Consider the following 21,109-nt stretch of genomic DNA (forward strand, 5'->3'; position numbering starts at 1 on the left):
AAAAAAAAAAAAAAAAAAAAAAAAAAAAAAAGAAAAGTAGGAAAGGTAATATCCCTCCCTCACCATCCAGCTGCCCAGGGCCCTGGTATGCCTCCTGAAAAAGCAATCACTATGGTTCTAAGAAGTCCTTGGACACTAACTTCTAAACACATTTAGAACATTGGTTCTAAGTTGAAAAAACAAATTTATAAATTATATTTTAAAATAAATTTATGACAATTATACAATTGCACGGTTTATATGCTAAGGCAAACAAAATACGACACTCAATAGATAGAAAGATAAGCTGTATAAAACCAAATTTATCTGAGCTATGAAAAGAAGTCACTGCTTGGCCGGGCGTGGTGGCTCATGCCTGTAATCCCAACACTTTGGGAGGCTGAGGTGGGCGGATCACAAACTCAAGAGATTGAGACCATCCTGGGCGACATGGTGAAACCTGGTCTCTACTAAAAATACAAAACTCAGCTGGGGGTGGTGGCACCAGCCTGAAGTCCCAGCTACATGGGAGGCTGAGGCAGGAGAATCATTTGAACCAAAAAGACGGAGGTTGCAGTGAGCCAAGATCATGCCATTGCACTCCAGCCCAGTGACAGAGCAAGCGTCTATCTCAAAAAAAGGTCACTGTTCATTAACAGAACAATTATAAAATAAATATTCCAAGCATACATATAACCCAAGGCACTAAAGTTGTGAAGGGGAGGGTTGGTCTTGGTTTTTTTTGTTTGTTGGTTTTGAGATGGAGCCTCAGTCTGTCGCCCAGGCTGGAGTGCAGTGGCGCCAACTCGGCTCACTGCAACCGCCACCTCCCAGGTTCAAGCAATTCTCTGCCTCAGCCTCCTAAGTAGCTGGGACAACAAGTGCCCACCAGCACATTCGGCTACTTTTTGTATTTTTAGTAGAGATGTGGTTTCACCATCTTGGCCAGGCTAGTCTTGAACTCCTGACCTCGTGATTCACCCATCTCAGCCTCCCCAAGCGCTGGGATTACAGGTGTGAGCCACCGCACACGGCCTGGTTTTTTGTTTTTTGAGACAGAGTCTCACTCTGTTACCCAGACTGAAGTGCAATGGCTGAATCACGGCTCACTGCAGACTTGACCTCCCAGGATAAATCAATTCTCCCTCCTCAGCATCCCGAGTAGCTAAGACTACAGGTGCACATCACCATACCTGGCTTTATATTTTATTTTATTTTTTTTTTTTTTTTTTTTTTTTTGCAGAAACTGGGCTTTGCCATGTTGTCCAGGCTGCTCTCCAACTCTTGGGCTCAAGTGATCTGCCCACTTCAGGCCCCCAAAGTGCTGGGAGTACAGGCATGTGCACTACATCCAGCCAACTAAAGGTTTTGTAGCATCAAAAGTGCTTAAGGATTCCACAAAGACTAAATTCTCACTAAACTATGAAAACAAACATGGTAAGCCATTCCAACCAAAATATGAAAGAAACATGTAGATGTTTTATAAAGCTAGATTTCTTAATAATAAATTAATAAAATCTGTTCTCAATATATTAATAGAAACAAGATGTCTGCATATTTTTCCATTTATAAATGTTAAAAATTAAAAGTCTCAAAGAGGTCTTTAACCATATGCGTATAATCCAAAGTGTATAACAACTTAGGAAATTTCAGTAATTATTTCTACAGTAATGAATCACGTGAAATATATATACGTATACATGGCAGATTATACTACCAAGATCAGAATGTTCAAATCAGGAGGCAGGCAGTTAGTTCATCTTGTTACAAAATTTACCCAGCAATAAAAATCTGATGCCATCATTAGATCAAGACAAATTTTAGTGAAAATTCTATACTGAATACTGAACTCAGGGAGAGGTGGCAGGTATTCTTACAAATAATACTGAAGGATTACAAACAATACTGTCAAATTACCAAATGTGTTAATAGTACATTGTCCATTCCACTGGCATTTATGGCACAGACTGCCAGATGCAATACTGATTCTTCCCTTCTTCCAAAGTAAGAGAATCCCTAATTTTTACATAGGCACATAGGAATTTCCAGTACAGACTACACTTTCTAGCTTCTCTTGCAGTCACGTGTGACCCTGTGATTCCATTATAAGCTAAGGGACATAGCAGAAGCAGTATGTACAATTTCTGGGAAGTATCTTCACAAGATGGGGCGTGCCCAGCTTTTGCCTTTTCCTCCATGCTGCTGGTGAGAATGCAGAACTGAGATGAGAAAGTGGAGAAGCCACCTTTGACTAAAAGGAAAGAGCTACCTGTCGAAGGCCAGGTCCCCTAATGAGCATGAAGGTCCATACTGGCTCAGGGCTGTCTACAAGATACATGAAAGAAAGGAAACTTCTGTCTTGTTTAAGCCATTGTTATTTTGGGTTTCTACCACTCACTGCTGAATCTAATCCTATCTAACACAAGGCAAAATTATAAAGAATACTGTATTTATTAAATTTTACTTTTTCAAATGAATTTTTTTTTTTTTTTTTTGAGAGAGAGTCTTGCTCTGTCACCAGGCTGAAGTGCAGTGGCTCGCTGCAACCTCAGCCTCCCAGGTTCAAGCGATTCTCCTGCCTCCTGAGTACAGTAGCTGCGATTACAGGTACCCGTCACCATGCCCAGCAATTAAATAATTTAAAATACATATTTTTTAATTACTAGGATTAAAATAAACGTATTTTGGGGATGGGGCGTGACAGCTCACACCTATAATCCCAGCACTTTGGGAAGCTGAGGTGGGTGGATCGCCTGAGGTCAGGAGTTCCAGACCAGCGTGGCCAACATGGCTGAGATACAGGTGCTGAGATACAGGTACTGAGATTACAGGTGCCCACCACCACATCCAGCTAATTTTTGTATTTTTAGTAGACATGTTTTTTTTGTTTGTTTGTTTGTTTTAAGACGGGGTTTCACCATGTTGGTCAGGCTGGTCTTGAAATCCCGACCTCAGGTGATCCGCCCACCTTGGCCTCCAAAGTGCTTGGATTACGGGTGTGAGCCACCACGCCCGGCCAAGACAGGTTTTTACCATGATGGGTCACTTTTCCAAATGGCAAACCTTATTTATCACAAGATGTCTTTCCCTAATTATGCCGTATAAAGTACTCTTATCGTTACATTTTACTGTTGAGACAGGGTCTCATCCTGTCTCCCAAGCTGAAGGCAATGGCATGATCTTGGCTCATGGAAACCTTGACTTCCTGGGCTCAAACAATCCTCCTGCCTCAGCCTCCTGAGTAGCTAGGACTACAGGCACAGGCCGCCACACCTGGCTAATTTTTAAATTTTTTTTGCAGAGATGGGGGTCTTGTTACATTGCCCAGGCTGGTCTCATACTCCTGGCCTCAAGTGATCCTCTTGCCTTGGACCCCCAAAGCACTAGGATTACCTTTGTGAGCCACCACATCTAGGCTTATCCCTAAATTTGAAAAATACTTTGCATTTCCCTCCCAGTCCCAGGGACTATCCTGAAAAATGTCAGAATGTAGGGCTGCTTAGGCAGGTAGCCAATTATTTTTAGTTATTCCTCACAGGCCATTACATCAACCTCACTAGAGATTTGAAGCTGGACCAACAAGATGTCTTATTCTCTCCCTCAATCCCCTGCCTTCTTGAATCTCTCTAAGACGATGGAACACTAATCTGATTGGGTCAGAGTCCACAACACTGAATGAGCCCTGTTTACAAGCATGAAGACCAATGAAGATTAAAAGTTACACAAATCTTGATTCAAGTGCAAGACAGGAAAAAAAAAAGTCACACACATGTGAGAGTTTGCATTCTTGTTCTTGCTCATTTCACTCATACACACTCTGAAAGACTATTGTTGGGTCTTCTGCAAAGCAATCAACCAAAGATACTGTAAGACAGTGAAGCTTAGGAGGATGAGAGAGCCCTTGCCTAGTCCTGGAGCTTAAGTAATATGCTCTCACTCTGTTCACTATGCAAATTCACATTGGTATTTTGGCCAAAAGCCCAAATTAATAATAAAGTAATACTTCTAATTTTCCACCTGCCATTCTTCTACTTATATAAATCTCCTTCAGAGGCCAGGCATGGTGGGTCAAACCTGTAATCCCAGCACTTTGAGAGGCCAAGGTGGGAGAATCACTTGGACCCTGGAGGTAGAGGCTGCAGTGAACCGTGATCATGCACCACTGCACTCCAGAGCCTGGGCAATAGAGCAATACCTTGTCTTAAAAAAACAAAAACAAACAAACAAACAAACAAACAAACTCCCTCAGGAGCATCATAAATAAGAGGAACAGCTAAGCCATGACAGTCTGATCGTTTATTAACACTCAAACTTCAAACTCTACTATTACTCTATTCACTTGATATGTAATCACCCTTTCTTTTATTTATTTATTTATTTTTTTTGAGATGGAGTAGTTTTGTTCTTGTTGCCCAGGCTGGAATACAGTGGCATCATCTTGGCTCACTGCAACCTCTGCCTCCCGGATTCAAGCGATTCTCCTGCCTCAGCTTCCCCAGTAGCTAGGATTACAGGCATGCACCACCATGCCTACCTTTTTTTTTTTTTTTTTTTTGTAGAGACGGGGTTTCTCCATGTTGGTCAGGCTGGTCTCGAACTCCAACCTCAGGTGATCCACCCACCTCCACCTCCCAAAGCGCTGGGATTACAGGCGTGAGCCACCGCGCCCGGCCAATTACATACTGTTTTTTAGCATTTCCTATATTCAAGGAATGGCAAAAATTTTAGAATTGGTACCTCAGAGAAAACTTAATTCAAACTGTCTAGAGTTCACCCATTGTCTCCTGCAGACCTCCTGGTTGAGTATTATAAATAACAAAGAGAACATACTGGAAACCTAGATCTCTGGATGACAGTAACAGTAATAATAAAAATAGGCTAATATTTATTGAGCACTTACTATGTGCCAGGGACTTTCTAAAATACTTTACATGAATTAATTACTTTGGGTCTCACAACAAACCCATGAGTATTATTATTATTTCTATTTTACAGATGAGGAAACCGAGACCCAGAAAGGTAAATAACCTGCCCAAAGTCAGAGTTAATAAGCAGTAGGCAATAGCACAACAGTTAATGGTGGACAAATACTACAGCTTGGTAAGTTCTGTAACTTAGGGCCAAAAAGATATCCAAGGAGGCAAAAGGCAACCCAGATCTGGATCTCAATAGAAAGATTTTCAAACTTCTAGGCTGGGGCAAATTGGTGCTAAAGAAAGTAATGAGAAGGCCAGGCGCGGTGGCTCATGCCTGTAACCGCAACACTTTGGGAGGCCAGGGCGGGTGGATCACAAGGTCAGGAGTTCAAAACCAGCCTGACCAACATGGTGAAATCCCGTCTCAACTAAAAATACAAAAATTAGCCGGGCGTGGTGGCACCTGCCAGTAATCCCAGCTATTCAGGAGACTGAGACAGGAGAATTGCTTGAACCGGGGAGGTGGAGGTTGCAGTGAGCTGAGATCATGCCATTGCACTCCACCCGGGCAACAAAGCAAGACTCTGTCTCAAAAAGAAAAGAAAAAAAGAAAGTAATGAGGAAGAAGTTAATGGATAGAATCATGAGGAACATCAATATTTAACATAAAGTCAGTACATTTTAGGTCAAAATGATATAATGATATAAATGATATAATAGGGTAGTACTTTTATATATTACATATATAACATATAAATCAAAATATATAATGATTATGCCTACTCCATGGGAACCAGAAAATAATTTAACTATAATTACTACAAGTTTATGGTAGCATCTCTGTTGGCCATAGCTAAGATTTTTCATGCTAAATCCTTAGGCAAGAGCACAACCTATAATACTGTTCCTATGAGAGAAAATAATCAGCTTTAAAATCTATCTTCAGACATGCTTTCCAGGGAATAGTTGTGAAAAGAAAGTCAGCCTAAATAGATGGACCATATTTCAATGACCCTAAGACTCATAATGTTTGTTTTACATTTGTATACCACTTGAATTAGGAAAGAGTTTAATTGGCAGCATTTTTTCATTCTTAGCAGTACATAACATAATAATGCATTTTACAAATGATAGCATCTCAGAGTCAAAAATAAAATGTGTTTTTCAGAATACACCTAATTCTAACTGTGAGCATAAATACTGCTATAGTCAAAGGAAAACTTCTGCCTTCAAGAGGTGTATAATCTAATAAAGAGAACATAATTAGCTCTAAAATATAAATGGAAATAATAAACATTAATACAAGATATGAAGTGATCAAATGAATGAATCAGGTTAAAGAACTGAAGGAAAGGTATTTAAGTGGTAGGAAATAAAAATGGCCAAACGAAAAAAACTTCAGGCACTATGTCCTGAGCACAGGATTTTTTTTTTTTTTTCAAGACAGGGTCTCACTCTGTTGCCCAAGCTGTAGCACAGTGGCGCAATCTCTGCTCACTGTAACCTCTGCCTCCTGGGTTCAAGCAATTCTCCTGCCTCAGCCTCCCAAGTATCTGGGAATATGGCATGTGTCACTATACCTGGCTAATTTTCTGGTCTCAAACTCCTGACCTCAGGTGATCTTCCTGCGTCGGGCCTCCCAAAGTGCTGGGATTATAGGCATGAGTCACCGCACCTGGCCGTGAGCACAGTTTTAAATGAAACAGATTAAATGTGATGTAAGAACAGAAAGAAGGTAGGAAATAAAGCCTATCTCAACATAGAGAAAATGAATAACATGAGGTTTTGGTCACATCACTCTCCTCTAAGAATCAGCAACTATGTTCCAGTCAAAGTAAAGTATGCTTCAAGGTATTAATAACTAATCAAGGGGAAAACATTTTTTAAATGTCACATCTCTCTCCTTTGAACTACTATGGCAGTTTTAAAATAAATCCAGGTTAGGATTGGTGGCTCATGCCTGTAATCCCAACACTGGGAGGCCAAGGCAGGAAGATGACTCAGCTCAGGGGTTTTGGACCAACCTCGGCAACGACCATCTCCACAACAACAAAAAATTTCTTAGTCAGTTGTGGTGTCATACTCCTGTAGTCTCAGCTACTCAGGAGGCTGAGATGGGGGGATAACTTAAGCCTGAGAGGTCAAGGTTGCAGTAGGCTGTGATCATGCCACTGCACTCCAGCCTGGGTTGGACAGAGCGAGACCCTATCTCAAAAATAATTAATTAGCTAATTAATTAAATTTAATAAATCTACAAATCATCTGATACTCCTCCCTCCAAAATATAAAATAAATATTTTTAACGTTTTTTTGTTTCTTTGTGTGTGTGACACAGAGTCTCACTGTCTCCCAGGCTGGAGTGCAAAGGCATGATCTCAGCTCACTGCAACCTCTGCCTCCCGGGTTCAAGGAATTCTTTTGTCTCAGCCTTCTGAGTCACTGGGATTACAGGCACCCACCATCATGACTGGCTAATTTTTGTATTTTTGTAGAGATGGCTGACTACAAGTTGTGACCATGAAGTCTCCTGAAGGTTTCACCATGTTGGCCAGGCTGGTCTTGAACTCCTATCTCAGGTGATCCGCCCTCCTCATCCTCCTAAAGTGCTGGGATTACAGGCATGAGCCACGGTGCCCAGCCTAAAGGTTTTTTTTTTAATAAAATAAATCCAGACATGGTGGCTCACGTCTGTAATCCCAACACTTTGGGACACCAAGGTGGGTAGATCACTAGAGCTGAGAAGTTCAAAACTAGCCTGGGCAACATGGCAAAACTCCATTTCTACAAATAATACAAAAATCAGCTGGGTGTGGTGGCACATGCCTATAGTCCCAGCTACTCGGGAGGCCAAAGCAGGAGGATCATTTGAACCCCGGAGGTCCAGGCTACAGTCAGCAGAGATTGCACCACTGGACTAGAGCCTGGATGACAGAGCAAGACCCTGCCTCAAAAAATAAAAATTAAAATAAAAAAATTAATTTTACAGGTGTATCTCAAACTGTGTTCTATTAAACTAGACTAGCAATATCCCATGAGTATCTCAGGAGAAAGACGCAGGTATTCTTGAGGTAAGGGAGAAAATAAAAAACAAAAACCACTGGGCGCAGTGGCTCAAGCCTGTAATCCCAGCACTTTGGGAGGCCGAGGTGGGTGGATCACGAGGTCAAGAAATGGAGACCAGCCGGGCGCGGTGGCTCACGCTTGTAATCCCAGCACTTTGGGAGGCCGAGGCGGGTGGATCACAAGGTCAAGAGATCGAGACCACCCTGGTCAACATGGTGAAACCTCGTCTCTACTAAAAATACAAAACATTAGCTGGGCATGGTGGCGCGTGCCTGTAATCTCAGCTACTCAGGAGGTTGAGGCAGGAGAATTGCCTGAACCCAGGAGGCAGAGGTTGCGGTGAGCCGAGGTCGCGCCATTGCACTCCAGCCTGGGTAACGAGTGAAACTCCGTCTCAAAAAAAAAAAAAACCCTCTATAGTATAAAATGTTTCTGAGACTTTAAAGAGCTCATGGGAATTATAAACTTATTTCACCTCAGATACTTAAAATACTTGCAGCATATTAGTAAGCCATAAATACAGTTTGGGAAACACTACCTTGGGTAGGCAGTTAGGTGGACAGAGTCACAGAAAATAAAGAGAGAGTAAGACAAATGTGATAAAATGATCCCACCTAACAAAAGAATCATAACTGACTACAAGTTGTGACCATGAAGTCTCTTGAAGGAAAATAAGCTGTTAGAATAAGCTATCAAAATCAACAACAGCTGCCAGGTACAGTGGCTCACGCCTAGAATCCACTTGTGTGGATATACTTCCCCAGCAAAGCCAGGTCCTGCCAGAGAAGATTTCCAGTGCCTCCCCGGGCAGTTCACATACACAGACATATGCCCACATGCTCACCTACCCCGTAAATTGTATTCACCCCACACACACTGAGTGCCTCCATCACTGTACTCCCTTGCTCTCCACCCTCGAAGTAGGAAGAGGGTCAAGAATCAGACCTTTGGCCAGGCAGGGTGGCCAAGGCAGGAGAATCACTTGAGCCTAGACCAGCCTGGGCAACATAGCAGACTTGATCTCTATGAAAAAAATAATTAGCCAGGTGTAGTGATGCACACCTCCAGTCCCAGCTACTCAGGAGGCCAAGGTGGGAGGATCACTTGAGCCCAGGAGTTCAAGGATACAGTGAGCCATGCTCATGCCACTGCACTCCAGCCTGAACAACAGAGCAAGGCCCTGTCACAAAAAAAGAACCAGACTTCTGGGAGCCTAGGGGACATACATACGTTTAATGAATGTGTACGTCCTCTCTCTGCTGAGCATGTGCATGGCTGTGTGAGCTAGAATCAGTTATTGGAGGAGCGCTGCCCTGCTGCTTTAGGACTGTCTACATATGCAGCACAGCCATGCTTCCTCACAAGCTCTCTTTTAAGGTTAGTCCAGGCCAATAACATAAATACTGTCCCCTTGAGGGTGGTATCTTTATTGCTACACACAGCCTGGACACTGATATATACAGCCATGGCAGTAGGGTATGGCGCACAAACTCCTCCTGCTGAGGAGGCAACAAGGTGTCTGGTCACTAAAGCTGGGTGGGATCCATACCCCTGACAGTATTCCAGTGTGTATGAAGCACTGCAGACTTGGGGTTTCTGATCTTAGGTGAGGCCTGACTCATATGGCTTAAATTTCTGTTCTACTTTTCCCCAACTGGAGATGACTTGAAAGACTTTCTGTCCCTTGCAACCAAAAACAGCCTAGTCCTTAAAAGTCATGCGTGGCCAGGCACAGTGGCTCACGCCTGTAATCCCAGCACTTTGGGAGGCCAAGGCAGGAGGATCACGAGGTCAGGAGTTTGAGACCAGCCTGACCAACATGGTGAAACCCCATCTCTACTAAAAATACAAAAATTAGCAGGATGTGGTGGCACACACCTGTAATCCCAGCTACTCAGGAGGCTGAGGCAGGAGAAGTGCTTGAACCCAGGAGGCAGAGGTTGCAATGAGCTGAGATCATGCCACTGCACTCTGGCCTGGGCAACAAAGCAAGACTCCATAGCAAAAAACTAAAAATAAGAAAGTCATGTATACAACTACTTTAAAATTAAGATATAACCCATGGATTTGACTTCTGATGCAAAAACCCAAGACACATAGGCTATGAGGATTCTTCAACTACCAAATCATTTATGAATTAGAGGTCACATCATTTTGTAACCTAATCATATAAGGAAAATTTTCAGTTAAATATATTGCTCACGCTTGCTGACATACTGGGAAATTCTACCAATTAAAAATATGCCGTGCACAGTGGCTCACACCAGTAATCCCAGCACTCTGGGAAGCCGAGGCAGACAGATCACTTGAGGTCAGGAGATCGAGGCCAGCCTGGCCAACGTGGTGAAACCCTATCTCTACTAAAAATACAAAAATTAGCCAGGCGTGGTGGCACATGTCTGTAATCCTACTCAGGAGGCTGAGGCAGAAGAATCGCTTGAACTGGAGAGGTAAGTTTGCAGTGAACCGAGATTGTGCCATTGCACTCGAGCTTGGAAGACAGAGCAAGACTCTGTCTCAAAAAATAATAATAATAATAATAATAATAATTTTACACTGGCACAAACAGGCCACTTACCAAAAAAAGCATATTAACTGTACTCTCTGACCTAGTTACCTAATGTACGGCACAAAGTACATCTTACATTATTACTTGGCACACCAAGTTATCCATACAAATCACAATTCCAACCCAAACTCGAAGTTAGTAATTACATTTAGTATTTGAGCTTGAGTTATTTGTGTTCAAATGTTCATTAAATTGGCCTATGCAATCTTAACAACATTCTAACACATATTTAAATTCTCGTTTCTCCTCTATTATTTAAAACACACACACACACAAACTATAACTCTGTTAAACAAGAAATCAAGCATAAGCCAACAGGCTCAGCAAAATCACGCTTAAATAGGACAAGGAAAGCTTCAACTTCATAATAATTATCAGGATACCAATCACTTAAATATGATTCAACAATCACTTAAATATGATTCAAGAGGAATTTCTGGTTGTAAAAAAAGAAATCCTGGGCCGGGCGCGGTGGCTCAAGCCTGTAATCCCAGCACTTTGGGAGGCTGAGGCGGGTGGATCACGAGGGCAAGAGATCGAGACCATCCTGGTCAACATGGTGAAACCCCGTCTCTACTAAAACTACAAAAAATTAGCTGGGCATGGTGGCGCGTGCCTGTAATCCCAGCTACTCAGGAGGCTGAGGCAGGAGAATTGCCTGAACCCAGGAGGCAGAGGTTGCGGTGAGCCGAGATCGCGCCATTGCACTCCACCCTGGGTAACAAGAGCGAAACTCCGTCTCAAAAAAAAAAAAAAAAAAGAAGAAGAAATCCTGTGATTAACTAGAGCACAGCATTATCAGAAACTGATTATGTAAAACAATAGTTTTCTTTTGGGATGTGTATGTGTGTGTAATGAAGTTCACAGCTAGGTTACACTAATGACTCACTTAAACATTTGAATTTTGTGCTATCTTAACCTTTAAATCAACTGCAAAAGTAGCTGCCAAAAGTGGTTTAATAGGAAAGAATATTACTCCCAAAAGAACTTGGTATATACAACTTATTTTACTACTTAAATGTTTTTTTAAATCATTGAGATTTGAAACTGATTTTTAAGTAATGAATACTTCCTAAATCTATTAATATTCAGCATATACAGGTTTTTAGAAGGGCACAGATTATATTATTACGTGTGTGTTTTTATAGCACCTGGCACATTTCTGTTCAGTATCTGTTCAGCATTACACTTAATTATTGTAGGACCTGACAGTGTTTACGATCCTATTTTTTTCTTTTTTGAGACACAGTCTTGCTCTGTCACCCAGGCTAGAGTGCAGTGGCACGATCTCAGCTCCCTGCAATCTCCACCTCTGGGTTCAAGCAATTCTTGTGCTTCAGCCACCGAAGTAGCTAAGATTACAAGCACATGCCACATCACCAGGCTAATTTTTGGTTTTAGGGTTTTTGTTTTCATTTTGAGACAGAGTCTTGCTTTTGTCACCTGGGCTAGAGTGCAATGGTGTGATCTCGGCTCACTGCCACCTCTGCCTCCCAGGTTCAAGCAATTCTCCTGTCTCAGCCTTCCAAGTAGCTGGGACTACAGGTGCCTGCCACCAATCCCAGCTAATTTTTTTTTTAATTTTTAGTAGAGACCGGGTTTCACCATATTGGTCAGGCTGGTCTCGAACTCCCAACCTCAGGTGATCCGCCACCTCGGCCTTCCAAAGTGCTGGGATTACAGGCATAAATCACTGCGCCCAGGCTACTGTCCTATTTTTTTAAAGCTTTTTTCACTGACCAGTAAATCAAGGTTGAAAAGGTAACCGGTACATTTTATTTCTTGATTTGGATTACCTTTTTGCTGTAAATTGGTTCTCAGTTCCAGTTTCCTTGTGACAAAATAGTGATAGAGAATATATTGAACTGAAATTCCCTGAATCCATTCCCACTGAGAAAATAATACATTTGAACTGTTCACATTTCATTGTAAAAGATACACAACTTTAGAGATTACTCTTGAAGTTTTGAAAGTAAAGTGAATCAGAAGTCAGTCCTAGAAGCTGTCTGGAACAGATGTTTATCCTATACACCCAGTCCCCTTTACCACTGCAAACCTCTCTAATAGTTCATTACATTAGAACAACTGAGATAGAATAGGATTTGTGAAAATAAAAATCCTTTGAGACATTTGTTAAGCAGATTATCTCTGAAACTGCACCCAGTTTATAAGCCTGTGGGCAGCAATATGACCCTCTTCTATGTTCATCTGTGTACGCCCTCATTTCACATTTTCTCTGGCTTCCAATTTTAATTTTTTTATCTAATCCATACAGTAAGTCACTCTATCAGATTTTACATTTATATGACTACTGAAAACACTACTGCAATGCGAGACTACTACATATCCAAAAATTGCTGATTTTAGTGAGATTTCTCTCTCTCAACTCCTCCTCTACCCCTCTACCTGGGTTAAATCCCAAGAAAAACCTCTGTATAGTGCTACAATTTTACTTTCCCTAGGGTAGGTTTATTTGACTTATTAATGATACTAAAAACTTTTTTTAAAAGACTGCTGGTGTATACAGTTTCCAACATTGAGAACAGAAATAAATCCTCTTATTATTTCAAGAGAAATTATATTTCTCATAAAAGATGAAAAGGTATCAATTCAAAGGAGTCCTGGGAAGTCATAAAGTGTAAATACTTCTGGTAACAGAACAAATTAATGTCGTGGTACAACCAATAACATAATAATGCCTCAATGCATCCGTGTCTGTCAAAGGACATCTGTATTAGCAGCTCGGGGAAGTGGCATTTGCAGAAAGGCACAACAACTGCGCTTAAAAGAAAATCATTAAGCCTCAGCCATTAATCCCCTCCCCCATCCTCTTCGTCTGGATCTTTCCAAGCAATTAACCAGTAGAAGGTGCTATTCTGCAACCCACATGTATTCACACCAACCTCCATCCTTGGGCCACAACCGGGTTTACCCCAGGTGGACTCAGCCTATTCCCTGTCCAGGATTCAAAGGTGCCCCCAAACAGAAAACCAGATCTTTTCCTACAACCCTTATTTACAAAAACAACATTGACAGCTCAACTGCCAGCAAACGTGACCACCAAACCATCACACCACTAACAACATGCAAACATCATCTTCCTAAATATTCACCTCAATACAATCTTTATCATATTAACCAACACAATCTATTTCTACCTAGAAAGACTCTGCTCACATTCACTACTAAGAGTCAAGTGAACAAATCACTGTTCCCAACAAAATCAGGGGCAATAAGAAATATGAAAGCAATGAGAGCTGAACATAAGGCCACAACATATAAAGAGAAATTTCATCTTTACATATACAAAAAAGAAAGAGCAGCAGAAATCAGGGCTGCAAAGGGAAGAAAGGGAGGCAGAGAGAAGAGGAGTCTCTGAACATGTTTTTGGGTGTCCTTTAGTTTCCAATGTACTCTTCTGCCTCACAAGGTTGCAAAAAGGCCAGGCATGAGATGGGTGGAAGAAAGCAGAAACAGAAAAGCACCCTCCCTTCCCCCATCTTCTCTCTTCTCTCCCAAAAAGAGCTGTGTTTGTCTGTGCAAACCTAGTCCCAAATATGGGAGAGAGAGAATGAATGTGTGTATGGAAGAACAATGAGCCCTCAGCCTGGTATTGTGTGTGTGTGTGTATGTGTGTGTGTGTGTGTGTGTGTGTGTATGTGTGTGTGTGTCTGTCTGCCTCTGCCTCTTTTCCCTTCGACCTCAACAACAACAGGGAGAGCTGGAAGCCAGCCTTCCACCCATCCTAGACCATCAAAATCAAAACTGGTTGATAATTTACAGTAGTATTAACTCAGCAAGCAAATCCATGGAACAAAATATCAACCCAAAGATGATTTTATTATTGTATAGATCCAGGCTCTCTCCCCTCCCCCAACAGACTGAGACTAAAGAGACCAGTGTACACTAGACAAAAAGGTCTCTCTTTAAATGGAAAGCAATTATGAAAACTGTTTCAAATCTTAGGTGCATTAATTCCTGCTACATTAAAATGTCTGTTTTGTAATTCACCAAGTTCACCCTCTTACTAGTTATCTTTTTTTGTGTTTAAAAAATTGCTTTGAAGAAGGCTATTTCAGGATTCATACAAAACTACTTTCTAAATGTACCTTAAAATAGCAACACATACTGAAACATTTAAAGCACCCAGTTTCTCAAGGACACATTTTGCTTAAATCAATGTTTGAAGTCTGTAATCCAGAAAAATTGTAAGCAAACCTTGGAAAAGAGACAGAGGAAAATGACAATTCAACAATGAATCATTTTGTTTTCCTTTCAACAACTTCTCAAGCAACGAGTTTCAAATGAAACCTGCAATACGTCCCCCCCACCAACAGACACACATACACACATCACCCCGTGTAAAACTACGAATCTTTCCATCACCTTAAAAATTAATAATAAATTGAAGCCACCCTCCTTCAGAGAGCAGAACTAAAACAGAATAGTAAGAATTCTATTCTGCTGCAAGTGACTCTGGGTTTCATAATTTTCTAATCACATACAGCTGAGAACCAGAGATTGGGAACACAAAGAGGAAATCTTCCCCCTAATGAGAAAATGATACTTTAATAAGAAAGTCCTCCCACCAACACCCCCAAATCCACAAACATCCAAGAAATTTACAGTTTCAGTCCTTGACTTCCTTCCCTCCCAGTTTCAGCCAATAATTTAGTCACATGAAATAGTTCAACCTCAAACAACTACAACAAGAGCATGAATAAGAGGCCAAGGGAGAACAGGGGTCAGAAGGCACGCAGGACGGTCACCTGGCCTGGACACGACCAAAGAAGTGTCCTGCCCTCGCCCAGCTCCCCTCGAGTTCGGCTTCGACCCCAGCCTTTTCTTCCTGCCTCCCCCCGGGCTAGTGACTGCTTTCACGGCCGACCCTCTCTGACCCACCAGGACGAGCGGCCAAAAAAGAAAGCACACGAGCCGGCGCGGCCAAGTTGGAGACTTACCTTCCCCTAAAGCGCTACACCATCAATAGAGAGGTGTTCGCGGCCCAGCTCCGGGGAAAGTGGCGGGGATGGGGCGGGAGGCCGCGGGGAGGCTGCGGGGCCGCGGGGCGCAGGGCCGAGAGGGGCGGCCCGCGGGGAGGCGACGCGGAGGGACTGCGGGGGCTTCCCTGCCGTGACCTTTCCTGCGACTTGAAACTAGGCTCCCTGCTCCTCGGTAGGGCAGATCTCTCAGAAGCGAGAGCCCAGGATCATGTCTGGTTTTGTTTTCCGAGGGCGAGGGGGCTCCCTGAGGATGATGGTGATTTTTTTTTTCCTCAACTAGGAGAGAAAATGAGGCAGAGACAATGTGGGGAGCTAGAGAAGGGAAGAGGAGCGGGGAGGAGGCGGGGACCGAGGCCCAGCGGGGCGAGCGTCTCGGGGCGTGCGGGAGGCTGAGGAGGATCCGGAGCGCGAGGGGCGGCTCGCGAGCGTCTGTGGGAGCAGCGGCACCTCCGCGATGGTGGCGGAGCCGCGGCGGAGCTGCTGCACCGACTCGCCACCCACTCCCCGCTCGGGCCCGGCCCACCTCGCAGTATCGCGCCTCCCCATTGGCTCAGCGCGGCGTGACGCGTCCGGGTGCCCGGCCAGTGGGAGGTGGAGGGCGGGCGGAGGAGGCGGGATCTTTTTCCTTTTTTTTTTTTTTTTTTTTTTTTTTTTTTTTCAATCTTTTTAATAAAATGAGCAGAGGAGAAGACGGGGGCGGGGGGGCGCCGATGCTTGACTACACCGCGGGCCGGAGCTCCAGGGCGCGCGCTGCAGGCGGCGGCGGCCCGGGGCGGTGGGCTGGGCCCCTGCTGGGGGCACGTCTTTGTGAGAGTGCGAGGCCAGCCCTCCTCCGCCGCCTGCTACGCTACGGGACAGTCCCCCGCGCCCTCCCGGGCGGGGCTGGGCTAGCGGGGCTGGCAGGTCCTGAGTGGGGTGGGCGGGAGTCAGGTTGCTCCTGCTGTTACCCAGGTCTTAATTGGCCTTTTCAGTCATTAGGACTCAGATCCATGTTCCTGGGGGCTGCAGAGTGGGTGTAAACGACTGGCTTATGGACTCTCGAAATCATAATGAGCAGCTCATAATATTTTTCAAATAGTGTACATGACAAAAGATGAATTAAGAAAGAGAAATAAAAGTGGTAAGTTGCACTGCTTATTTAAAAGGAATAAAAAGTGTCATCAAGGCATAAAAGAGAGACTGTACAGGTACAGAAGGGATTTTAGAAAGAGCAGTGTACAACTCTATAGGGTAAGTGTGAAAAAAATCTGAAAAAGAGGAAAAGGCCAAACATCACCTTTTTCTTTGAAGAATAAAGTATTGTATCCCACTTCCCAAAAGCCTAATAATCCCAGGGTCTATGATGCTGTAAAGGGAGTAGAGGCAGGCCAAATGATCATATTCTAGTTAATATCATTTATAGGATTGAGGGGTTTGGAAATTTCAATTATGATTAGTTTTTGAAATGCATGTCATGTTTATTGAGTTCTTTCACAGAGCCTGGCACGAATCCAGGGTGAATCATCAACCTATTGTTGGTTTGTTAATATTGCATAAAAGCTTATTCGTGTCCTTATACCATACATTCTTCCCGAAGGAGTTAAGGTCAGTATAAAATAGAATAAGGGACAGAAAATGTTGCACAAAATAATTCACTCATCTATTTCAAATAAATTGATAGTTTTCTCCTTGGAATATCTATTCAGATTACTATTTCCACATTCAGTGGTTTCTTTAAAGAATAATTTGGACTAACATACTATGGGACCATGGCCCAAGAGATCTAAAAAATAAAAGAAAAAAGAAAGAGATCCTTGCCATCACCTTTCTGAGTAACTTTCAGCAAAAAAAATCCTCTTTGCTGGAATTATGAAATGGGGAAACTAGTTAATATCTCTTTATGTATCTGATAATGGAGAACTGAATTTTAAAACCTAATAAATTCAATAAAGTACTTCAACATTCTAGATATGGATAGGACTATTTTTCCTGTTAGGAAATGATGAGGGCTAAAGTATATCACTTAGATGGCTTCAGTTTCCATCAAAATCTCTATCTACAGGAGCATTATTTCTTTTTTCTTCTTTTTTGAGACAGCCTCGCTCTGTTGCCCAGGGTGGAATGCAGTGGCGTGATATCAGCTCGCCGCAACTTCCACCTCCTGGGTTCGAGTAATTTTCCCTTGGCCTCCTGAGTACCTGGAATTACAGGTGTGTGCCGCCACGCCCGGCTAATTTTTGTAATTTTAGTAGCGATGGGGTTTCACCATGTTACCCAGACTGGTCTCAAACTTACAGGAGCGTTATTTCTAATAAAGGTTCAGCTCTGTGATGGACAGATGGACAATGCACAGCCATCCAGCAGAGAGAAGAAAGGCTCTCCACGTTAGAAAATCACATTTACTATGGTGTTAGGGATTGGCTGTCGTTTTCATTTATCCATAAAAATGTAAATTTAGAAGTCTAGAAATGCCACATAATTACAAAGCATAATATATGGTATCAGACCACAAAATTAGCAAACTAAACCTATGTAACTGTAACAGTCCCATGCAAGCATTGTGGTCCAGCTGGAAAGTACTGGACCTCCTTCCAAGGATCCGAGAAGCTGATAATGTAGTAACATAATCTTCATAATAAGAACAACCATTAAACTTGATTGAAAGCTTATGATGTCCCCAGTGCCCTAAGAAACATGTTACATTCTTTAGCCTACTTTTTCTCCCCATGAAAAAATCATCTCCATTTTAAAAGTCAAGGAACTAGGGCTTAAAGAAGTTAAATAGCTGAAAAAATACCAAGTGGGATTTTTTTTCCCATTATTACATTTGTAAAAGTTTCCTTATTCTCTTTTCAGCAGTATTTTTTAAATGGGGTGAATAAAGTAGTTATTGAATCTGAAAACATCAAGGACTTTTGTTAGTTATTTTATGTATCTTTCTACAAGTAAGAAGTGTGTTTTTTTTAAAAAAATATATAGAGATCACATCAGAGCTGTATTAGAAGATGGGAAATGGGGATTATTTAACAAATGCTTTTGGGACAAGATAGCTATATAGGAAAACAAAAAACAACACACACACACACACACACACACACACACACACAGATTCATATACTCCTAACACACACCACCCCCAAAGTCACAGGTGGATTTTTAAATTTTTTTTATTTAATTCTTTTGGAGCCCAGGAATTTGAGACTACTCATGGCAACATAGTGAGAACCCCACCTCTACAAAAAATTTTTTTAAATTAGTTGAGTGTGGGTTAGAGCGTCACGGTGAGGAAGGCAGGGAGGGCGGAAAGAAGGGCTGGAGTCGTGTGTTTTGGCTGCACACGATCCTGTGTGCATCGGGAGGTGGTGCTGTGAACAGCCTAAAGGCTAGACTGTAAGAAAAGAAAACACAAGCCATGTTTCGAAGACCTGTATTACAGGTGCTTCATCGGTTTGTAAGACGTGCGTCCGAAACAGCTGCCAGTTTGGTTCTTGAAAGATCCCTGAATCGTGTGCAGTTACTTGGGTGAGGGGGTCGGGACCCTGTCTTGAGACAGGCGGAAGGAAAAAATCCAGTCACAATATTTTCTCCAGCAACAAATGAGATGTGGCCATCAGGGGAAAGTGAAGTTTACCAAGTGGGCAATGTCGGTCAAAAGACAATGTGGCACAGAATATCAGTATTCCGGCCAGGCCCCAGAGATGTGGCATATCAGTATGTGAGAAAGGGGTCTCGAATTTATGTGGAAGGGAAAATAGACTATGGTGAATACATGGATAAAAATAATGTGAGGCGACAAGCAACAACAATGGTAGCTGATAATATTATATTTCTGGAATTGTGTTCGCAGCCGCCTCTCGCTCGCCGAGCTCCAGGGGGGTAAGTAAGGAGCTCTCCATACCATGGCTTGCACAAAGCAGACTGCCCGCAAATCTACCGGTGGTAAAGCACCCAGGAAGCAACTGGCTACAAAAGCCGCTCGCAAGAGTGCGCCCTCTACTGGAGGGGTGAAGAAACCTCACCGTTACAGGCCTGGTACTGTGGCACTCCGTGAAATTAGACGTTATCAGAAGTCCACTGAACTCCTGATTCGCAAACTTCCTTTCCAGCGTCTGGTGCGAGAAATTGCTCAGGACTTTAAAACAGATCTGCGCTTCCGGAGCGCAGCTATCAGTGCTTTGCAGGAGGCAAGTGAGGCCTATCTGGTTGACCTTTTTGAAGACACCAACCTTTGTGCTATCCATGCCAAACGTGTAACAATTATGCCAAAAGACATCCAGCTAGCACGCCGCATACGTGGAGAGCGTGCTTAAAACATCCACTATGATGGGAAACATTTCATTCTCAAAAAAAAAAAAAAAAATTTCTCTTCTTCCTGTTACTGGTAGCTCTGAATGTTACATAATTTTTTTTCCATGGGGTCAAAAGGTACCTAAGTATATGATTGCGAGTGGAAAAATAGGGGACAGAAATCAGGTATTGGCAGTTTTTCCATTTTCATTTGTGTGTGAATTTTTAATATAAATACGGAGACGTAAAGCATTAATGCAAGTTAAAATGTTTCAGTGAAGAAGTTTCAGTGGTTCAACTTTATAATAATTATAAATAAACCTGTTAAATTTTTCTGGACAATGCCAGCATTTGGATTTTTTTTTTTTTTTTTTTTTTTAAACCGGAGTTCCACTCATGTCACCCAGGCTGGAGTGCAATGGCGCGATCTCGGCTCACCGCAACCTCCGCCTCCTGGGTTCAGGCAATTCTCTTGCCTCAGCCTCCTGAGTCGCTGGGATCACAGGCACGCGCCACCATGCCCAGCTAATGTTTTGTATTTTTAGTAGAGACGAGGTTTCACCATGTTGACCAGGATGGTCTCGATCTCTTGACCTCGTGATCCACCCGCCTCGGCCTCCCAAAGTGCTGGGATTACAGGCTTGAGCCACCGCGCCCGGCCTGGATTTTTTTAAAACAAGTAAATTCCTTATTGACGGCAACTAAATGGTGTTTGTAGCATTTTATCATACAGTAGATTCCATCCATTCACTATACTTTTCTAACTGAGTTGTCCTACATGCAACTACATGTTTTTAATGTTGTCTGTCTTCTGTGCTGGTCCTGTAAGTTTGCTATTAAAATACATTAAACTAAAAAAAAAAAAAAAAAAATTATATTTCTGAGTGACCAGACAAAAGAGGAATGGAATGGATCACCTTCTTTGGCCATCATTTGGTACAGTCTCATTTCCAAGTCATTTATAATCCTTACAGTTCCCAAGGACAAGAATTAAAATACTCTTTTGCATTAAAAAAAAAATTAGTTCATGGCCGGGCGCGGTGGCTCAAGCCTGTAATCCCAGCACTTTGGGAGGCCGAGGCGGGTGGATCACGAGGTCAAGAGATCGAGACCATCCTGGTCAACATGGTGAAACCCCGCCTCTACTAAAAATACAAAAAATTAGCTGGGCATGGTGGTGCGTGCCTGTAATCCCGGCTACTCAGGAGGCTGAGGCAGGAGAATTGCCTGAACCCAGGAGGCGGAGGTTGCGGTGAGCCGAGATCGCGCCATTGCACTCCAGCCTGGGTAACAAAGAGCGAAACTCCGTCTCA

General features: G+C 42.8%; 2 protein-coding genes and 1 pseudogene across 5 annotated transcripts in view; 2 read left to right on the forward strand and 1 right to left on the reverse strand.

The window, feature by feature from the left end:
* RERE (arginine-glutamic acid dipeptide repeats) overlaps positions 1-16,012 on the reverse strand; it is a 474,067-nt gene extending 458,055 nt beyond the window's left edge. For all 4 annotated transcript variants that reach the window (XM_032301146.1, XM_032301145.1, XM_032301141.1 and 1 more), the window contains exon 1: positions 15,489-16,012. The gene's annotated coding sequence lies outside the window, so the exon portion shown is untranslated. The remainder of the gene's footprint in view (positions 1-15,488) is intronic.
* A 2,791-nt stretch (positions 16,013-18,803) lies between these two features.
* LOC116566581 lies at positions 18,804-19,408 on the forward strand (annotated as a pseudogene).
* On the forward strand, positions 19,405-20,135 carry LOC116566582 (histone H3.3-like). Its single transcript, XM_032301154.1, has one exon. It carries the CDS (start codon positions 19,409-19,411, stop codon positions 19,817-19,819), a length of 411 nt encoding a protein of 136 aa, XP_032157045.1. The 5' UTR covers positions 19,405-19,408; the 3' UTR covers positions 19,820-20,135.
* The last annotated feature ends 974 nt before the right edge of the window (positions 20,136-21,109 follow it).

The sequence above is a fragment of the Sapajus apella genome, unplaced genomic scaffold (genome assembly GCF_009761245.1).
Source record: "Sapajus apella isolate SASKATOON/1434 unplaced genomic scaffold, GSC_monkey_1.0 scaffold43, whole genome shotgun sequence".
Classification (NCBI taxonomy): Eukaryota; Metazoa; Chordata; class Mammalia; order Primates; family Cebidae; genus Sapajus; species Sapajus apella.